Consider the following 8,167-nt stretch of genomic DNA (forward strand, 5'->3'; position numbering starts at 1 on the left):
TCCAAAAAAAATATTAAATACCCTTTTATCTCCATTAATAAATTATAAATAATAATAATTGTTAGTAATTTTGTTACCGGTTGTATTCTTATTTTCAACTATACAAATTTAGTAGATTTTCAAAATAGTGTTTTATATATATATATATATATATATATATATATATACTACAAAAAATATATTTTTTATTGACGGTGTATTTCTCGCGGTTATTCTAAACCGTTAAAAAGTAAAAAAATTTCTCACGATTATCTAAACCGCTACATGCTTTCTTTGAGCGACGTCTTCCTCTGAAGAACACAATAGTACACTCTCCATTCCTCTGAACACAACACAATAGTACACTCTCCATTCAGCGACGACGTTGTCTGACTAAAATAAAACTTTTGATTTTCCGTTGTTTCTTAATAATGCTTCTGAGTTTTGATTTTTAAAGCTCGTCTCTCTTTCTCCTCATTGAATCTGAGCGTTCTCCCATCACCTCATCTTCTTATAGATACATTGTTGAACTTCCATTTGTCTCTTCTCCCCTTACCTCATCTCCCGCACGACCTAAGATTTACGTTTCATTGTCTCAAACACGATGTCTCTTCTTCCTTGAAGAAAATCATAGATGCTCAAAGATTTATAAATTTCAATGTCGATTATTTGTGTCTACACGATTCATTGCGTCAAGCCTCCACTAAACCCAGAAAACCCAAGGTTCTCAAATGGAAAAGGTATAAAACCCTAATCGTGGATCTCAAACTCAAATTGTATATTTTTTTTTTATGTTAATCTTCCTTGTTTCCTAATGCAAAACAAATTTCATTTATGTCATTGGTAGGGGATATCAATGGGAAAGGTTGCCTGAGATAGGTGGTTGTGGTTAGTGCTCGTCTCGTTTTTATATTAGGTTGAGATTTAGGTGAGATTTATAATTTTAAAGTTGTTACTGATTCCACGATTTTTTTCAGGTTGCCATGGTTTTTGGTATTCTTCTTTCTCCCATTACTTCAGCTCTCTGTCCCTTTACTAAATTTCAGGTTAGGTCTCCTTCACCTTCATCTTTATTTGCTTGAGAAATGTTCCGATTGCTTTCAAGGATCAATTACTCAAATCGACTACTTACAGGTTCCTTATCCTTCACCTCCATCTCCATTTGGTAATTTTGCTTTGAGATTATTGATCTTGTTTTTTATCTTTTCCCCGATCTTGTGACTGTGATTGATTATTTCGATTATATTGCTTTAACACATTGACTATTCTTTCCTAAAACTTACGGAGAGCATGTTCAAGCCTCTTCTCATATAGAGTATAGAGTGGGCAGAATCTGAAGTGGATGGAACTTCAGGAAGCATTAATAGGACAATATCTTTTTATGGCATGGTAAATAAGGTTATCAAAGAACCATTGGTAAGTTGACATTCATATGTTCTATTTTTGGTTACATAGAAATTTTTCTTCTAAGAAATGTTCTTTGAAATACCATTTGTTGGAGTTTTTATTCAAATTGTACTTTATTTAGGTATTTCGAATATTTAGGTCTGTGTGATTTTTTTATTATCAGAAGAGTGAGCTTTTTGTCCCTAATAAATAAGGAATTTGAATTTGTGTGTGTGTGCGTGAATCACCTGTTATGACATTATATAGTTTTGCTTACGATATTAATAAAATTGAGGCACACACAAATATTTCTTAATTATAACAGTTAAGTGTAAGTAACCAATATTTCTTAAGCTATTATTAAACCTTCTGCTTATTGTCTTTCAACATAGTATTAGCCACTTGTATGCTACATTCTCCATTTCTTTCGAATATTGCTATGTTCATGTTTATACTATTACCCCCATATCAGTTGGCAGTATTTTTTGGACATCAAAGGATGATTTTCCAATTTTGTTTGTTCCTTTCAAATACTCATAAGAAAGCATTAAATACTCCACTTTCCATTTTAAAAAATTATATTGCAGTTACTCATTAATGGATGTTTTTCTTTTAAAGAATAAAACAGAGAGCCTTTAAGGTTGTGGAGATATTATTAGATTGATTCAGTGCCTAAAATACACAAGCCTGTTTAATTTTAGTGTTGAATTGAAAAGATATTGCATTGATAATAAATTTAAGTGGAATTGCATATATTCATGGATACCTAATGTATTCAGGAGCAACCTTTTCCTTATGTAATCATTACATGATATTAATTTCCTTTATTATATAATCTTATTTATCGTATGAAATACAAATATTTTCCACTGATACACAAAAAAAATAGAATTTCTTACAATTGGGGTTGAGTGCTGAGTTTTCCCATCAGACTCCTTACTAGAAATTCAGTGCAAGTTAATTTTACCAAATATACCAACTTTACTTTAATTTTGGGTTTCTCATTTTGATGAAGGTGTGACTACCTCCTTAGAAGCTCCCTCAAGAAGGATCACTAGAAAGCATGTCTAGAGGGGAGTCTTCTATTCCATCACCTTTATCTTTGTTTTGCATTACTTTGGTTTGAATTTCCTAAGTTGGTTTCTAGTTGACTTATTTTGGTTGACTTGTTGACTTTGATCCAAAGTTGACCTTTGACCAATATTAGATTAACTTAAACCAACATGCTAATCCTTGTTTGTCTTGTTTTGTAGGTAATTAAGAGAAAGTAGAGCATGACTAGGTGGCACTTGGTGATTGGAGCACTTGGATGAAGTAGAAGAGAGAGGAAAGCAAAAAGCATAAAGCAAAAGCAAAAGTAGACATGTACCTTGTCTCCTTTTACCTTTGTGGTTTATGCCTTAGAAGGTCACTTGGTCTCCTTCTTCTTTTGGCCTGGAATCCTCATGGGAATGCCTCCACCAATCATCTCCCTTCACTTGGCCAAGACTCACTCTCACATTAGGTTTAGGGTTTGCTAGTTAATCCTTTTTCATGTTTTTGTATTTGCTAAAGGACTCCTATGAACTCCTATTTAAAGGGTGCTCCTTGTTTTGTAAAAGGGTTGATCATTTTGTTTCTAAACTATTGTGTTTCAACCATTAAATTTTCGTGAGTTCTCCTTTCTAGAAGTGAACTCACCTTTGCCTTATCTTGCTTGCAAGTGGCGGCACCATCACTCATCTCTAGGGCTTGGTTGGCTTAGATCCCCCTGATGAGTGGCGTGCTTCTTCCATGCTTCATCTTCTATGCTTTCCATTTTTAATGTTTCTTCTTTCATTTTGGTTCTTTAAGTGTTGTTAATGTCGTGTGAGTTTAAGCTTGAATCCAACTCTCTTCTTCCTTTCATGAGCTTGAGAAATGAACCTTCACATCTAGATAGCTTGCTATCTTAATGTCCAGTGGGAATTTTCAAAAAGTTTTCTTAAATAACTTCACCATATTCATAATTCTAAAAGAAAACAAGATAATCCTTCATCACATTTGTCCAAGCTCTAGTCAGTATTCTAATATTATATATTTGCCAGATTATATGTGCAACTTGCAACTTCATTTATGTGGTTATTGCTATGTAGGTATTTGAGACGAGGATTAAATGACAAGGGTAGAGTAGCAAATGATGTGGAGACAGAGCAAATTGTATTTGAGGATGTTCATGAAGGTTTTCCTTCAACGTCTTTCACTATTTTGTTGAATCATTGGGTGTATTTGTGAAATTTCTAGAGGAAAGTATTAAGACAATGTACAATGATATAAAGTTTTTTGTGAATAGCATTAAGGAATGTTATTAATCTGTTAATACATGTGCTGAGATAAAGGCATTAATATTCGACATTAAGTTCATCCACTAACATCTTTTGTTCATATTATTGATGTTTCGCATATGACAATATTGATAAGGGAAGCTTTCAACCCACGACACATGTTGATGTTGACAATGAAGATGGTAATAATTTAGAGAGAAACCTAGTGGAGAAGACAACCATGCTAAAGGAAATCAACATTATGATATAGGGAGACATGGGGATGATGATGCAAGGTATTTGAATTTAATATATGGGCACACCCTTTTTTCTTTCTTCGGTAAATACCTGGGGTTTTTAGAGTTTGTCCATGTGAAATTTCCTACCTCAGGTATAATTCTTAAAACATTATCTTTGTAAATAATGAAGTAAAGGAACTAAGAGTGAATTTTGAGATGAGATCTGGTAAGCCCAAGCCCTAGCCTGTTGAAATTATTCATATAGCTCTTCTTAAGAAATAGTCCTTCCTATATAGAGGCGTGGGATAATTAGTTGTTGGCAAGAGTGTCAAGTGCCAACTTTTTGATGATATACATTCTTTCTTATAGTCCTTACTTACATCGGTCATGGTTGTCTATACTCAGGGAAAATAGTATCCTGTTCTTCAGAAATTTATAGGTTCTTCACTTGACTGGAACATTCTTTGATTCACCACTTTAGCGTGGTTTATGATGAGTGTTGCCAACATCACCTGCCACATTTCTTGGAGTGCAGCTCATGCGGTTTATATATTTCTTGAAAAAGTCGGGTTGCTGCCTTTGCAATGGGCATACAGGATGTTGAAGAAGGAGCAAACATCAATACATTTGTTGATTCTACAGATTATAATGATTCAGATGAAAGCACACACCCTGAAAGTAATGTTTATTTGATGTGTTTAGCGGTGCATGCCTGCATAGCATTTTAAACAAGCCTTTAAGTATCTTTTAATTATTATAGATAATTAGATATAGATACAAATAGTTACAAAGGTTCTTGAATGTTAAATTGAATTGTCAAAGAGATATAAAACCAATCATTGGTCTTCATGAAAGGACTTAAGCTTTTTGGACAGTTGATCCTTGACAATCATAATATTTTTGCTCAGTTTTATATGGTTATCTTCATGTTCTTCCCCTTCGGTTTCTTTTTTTTTTAGTTGTTCCTTTTGTTAGCCATGCTTTTCAGATTGTATTTTGAGATTTGTATTCTTGATATAGGTTCTGATTACTTTGTTAGAAAGAAAGATAGATATTGTTATGTGCTTGTTTAATGAATTCGCTTATTAAGCTGCTTGTGTCTGTGTTTGTACTTGTAAGCTAGGTTTAGTACAGGCATGGTTACTATCTGTGTTTAATGCTGTTAACATTCACAGGATTCTTCTGTAGCACTTTTTTTCATGTTGGGTAATATAGGTTAACCTAAAAAGACTTCTGTAAAGACGTTTGCTAGTTCTCCATCCAATTGTAGTCAAAATGAATCCTTTCTGAGTTTTCTGCACAAAGAAAAATCCAGTTCAATGTTTCTGTGATATAAAGTAAGCTCAGATACAATATAAGTGCAGTTTGATTGCCACTCAACAGTTGGATGCAATTAGTTATCTCGAAACAAATCTATACCCAAGTTTAGATACAGTCTTAGCGATATCTTGGTATGTTGAAATATTATCTTATTATCTACTTAATTGATACCTTGATGTAGGCATTCGAAGGACTTCTTCAGTATCTAATGGAACTGCTGGCAGAGATACTGTCGCAGGTTTGTTGGCCTCATTGATGGAAGTGGTACGGACGACTGTTGCCTGTGAATGTGTTTATGTACGAGCCATGGTGCTCAAGGCATTAATCTGGATGCAAGGTCCGTTTGACTCATTCGATGAACTAGAGTCTATTATTGCATCAGAACTTTCTGATCCAGCTTGGTCAGCAGCACTTTTGAATGATGTACTACTCACCTTGCATGCTCGGTTAAAGGTAAATGGACTTTCTCTTGTGAAGTATATATCAATGTTAGGCATACTTGGATATTTTCAACAAAGCATTGCCTGAAAAATGATGAGGCAATTGGAAACCAATATAGTTGAATTTTAGCAATCTTTTTGCAAATAATGTGGATTGATCAGCTGGCTGCAAAAGGCCAACTCTGTTAATTTTAATCTGTCAAGTGAAAGCCCCAAGCGTGGCCCCTTTCACACGTGATCCTTTTGAGCTTGAAGCATAGAATGTGCATTACTTTTGCAGTTATTTGAAAAAGAATAGGGAAGCAAAGGTCAAACTCTTGATCATTTAGTCATATAGGGTTTAATATCATGTCAAAGACTAAAAGCTCAAGTTGTTAGGTGAAAGGATCATGAATGATTTTATATCTAACATTCCTTTTCTCTTAACGACTTGTTAGTATATTTGATTCTGTAGTTATTATATGGTGAATTTGTTCAAATATTCAGTTTGTTGTGCTTTCCCATACCCCCATGCACGGCAGGGATTTTTATAGTTATGCTTTGCTAAAGCGACAACAATATCTTATTAGTAGTCTTCCTTGTAAACTTTGTATAACTCATTGCAAGTAATGGGTAAATGTGTTTTTTTTTTTGTATTCACGCATAATAGAAAGTGTAAGTTTGCTCACTAGTTTTTTTTTTTTTCATTTTTGCTTTAAAGGCTTCCCCAGATATGGCTGTTACTCTTCTTGAAATTGCGAGGATATTTGCTACGAAAGTTGACGCTGATGTGTTACAGCTGCTTTGGAAGGTCAATTTTTTTTCTTTCTTTTAGATAAAGTTCATGAGATATCACTAAAAATTAGATAAAAAAACAAAGAACTCACGAGGGACCAAACCAAAACCCATGGTCAAAGAGTTTTTTTATTTCGCTCTTTGAAATTCTTCTAGAAACTCTCAATGTAGCAGACAACCTAATAAATGCTCAAGCAATAAAGCATTTCATTTGAGGAAATGAGATATTTCTAACATCAAAGAGGTAAACAATGAAACATGATCAGCTCTTTTAAATACTGAATCAAACTAAGCTCCAGTTTTGCTACAATTGATATATATCAAAAACAATTGATGGTTTAGGTTCAACATAAAGGTGGGTGGGAAGAGAGTTGTTCGTGAACTTTATGGACTTGAGGAAAATGATATGCACTTGATGCAGGTGAGGATATACTCAGCAGATGGAGTTACAGCTGAATTCAACACGCTCTATCTTGTTCAAATATATCTACTAAATGCCACTGAAAATATATAACGATGTGCTAACTATATATGTTAGAGATCATAGAACAGATGAAGATGTCTTTAAGGTAATAGTAATAGAACAGATGAATATGAAAATTTTCTTGTAGCTTTTTCTTCGTTATATTAAGTTGTAGTTTTGTTTGGACTAGTTTGTCTACACTTCCTTGATTATTCCATCATGAAAAAATGACTTGTGGCACAATATATGCTCATGTATAAACTTATGACACAGAAAAAGTTCTTATCGTTTTAATTTTTTCTTGAAACACAAAGTGGTTGTGAGAGACATGTTAAATTTGTCATTATGTATTGGATTATTTATGTTATATTCCTAAAATTATTTTTTGGATTTTTAAAAAATTTTAAAAATATTTCAAATGATTTTTGACAGTTTTTAATTGTGAAAATATAATATATTTTGTGACGGTTTTTGACTGTTAAAATATGATATATTTTGTTGCGGTTTTTAACCGTAAAAATTATGATGCATTTTGTAGCGGTTTTTAACCGTCAAAATATGATGCATTTTGTGACGATTTTTAACCGTCAAAATTGTCACAAAATGATGAAATATAAATAAATTATACTACATTTTGTGGCGGTTTTTAACTGTTATTATTTTTTTTTTATTTTCTGACAACAATACCAGCGGTTAGAATATTTTTGTCACAAACTGTTTCTGACATGTGTAATTTTGACGGTTTTTTAAATCATCAGAAATGTCATTTGTGGCGGTTTTTAACCGTTACAATTTGTTATTTTAACCTCCACAAATATCTAACTTTTTTGTAGTGATATATATATATATATATATATATATATATATATATATATATATATATATATATATATATATATATATATATATATATATATATATATATATATATATATATATATATATATCATCCTTGACTTATCCCTTTATTGTTTTTCATATGTAAATGTGAAAAACACTATTGGATTCTTAAAGCTTTATAAATAACTTAATTTTTGTTGTTATGGTGCTCATGTATAATCTTAATACCAAAGATGATGTGTAGTTTCTTGCTAAGTTTGTCATAAATAGTTTAGTGAAATTGCAGTAATTGTTTTAAATATAATTTTGATAAATTACATTTGTTACCTTGTAGGAAGGAAAAGATATTAGAAGGTGAAAAGGCGGTAAAAACATCATATGGAAAAGAAAAAGTGGTGCAGTCCAGATATTTTAAAAATACACCGTCCTTTGCTAGACACTAAA

At 32.4% G+C, this 8,167-nt stretch overlaps 1 protein-coding gene across 25 annotated transcripts; it reads left to right on the forward strand.

The window, feature by feature from the left end:
* The first annotated feature begins 268 nt into the window (after positions 1 to 268).
* LOC114181012 (uncharacterized) lies at positions 269 to 7,072 on the forward strand. Of its 25 annotated transcripts, none has more exons than XM_028067325.2 (10): positions 272 to 719; positions 827 to 867; positions 957 to 1,395; positions 2,381 to 2,869; positions 3,480 to 3,565; positions 3,805 to 3,943; positions 4,292 to 4,564; positions 5,388 to 5,659; positions 6,347 to 6,436; positions 6,842 to 7,072. In XM_028067325.2, exons 7-10 carry the CDS (start codon positions 4,471 to 4,473, stop codon positions 6,932 to 6,934), a joined length of 549 nt encoding a protein of 182 aa, XP_027923126.1. In that variant the 5' UTR covers positions 272 to 719; positions 827 to 867; positions 957 to 1,395; positions 2,381 to 2,869; positions 3,480 to 3,565; positions 3,805 to 3,943; positions 4,292 to 4,470; the 3' UTR covers positions 6,935 to 7,072. The 25 variants fall into 25 exon arrangements, 23 of the variants coding, with proteins under 23 accessions (XP_085528752.1, XP_027923130.1, XP_085528751.1 ...); XM_028067324.2 differs by having other exon boundaries at positions 3,810 to 3,943; XM_085672614.1 differs by having other exon boundaries at positions 2,381 to 2,772.
* Positions 7,073 to 8,167: the final 1,095 nt, after the last annotated feature.

Source organism: Vigna unguiculata, chromosome 4, assembly GCF_037176805.1.
Source record: "Vigna unguiculata cultivar grain cowpea cultivar isolate G323 ecotype 2 chromosome 4, ASM3717680v1, whole genome shotgun sequence".
Taxonomy (NCBI): Eukaryota; Viridiplantae; Streptophyta; class Magnoliopsida; order Fabales; family Fabaceae; genus Vigna; species Vigna unguiculata.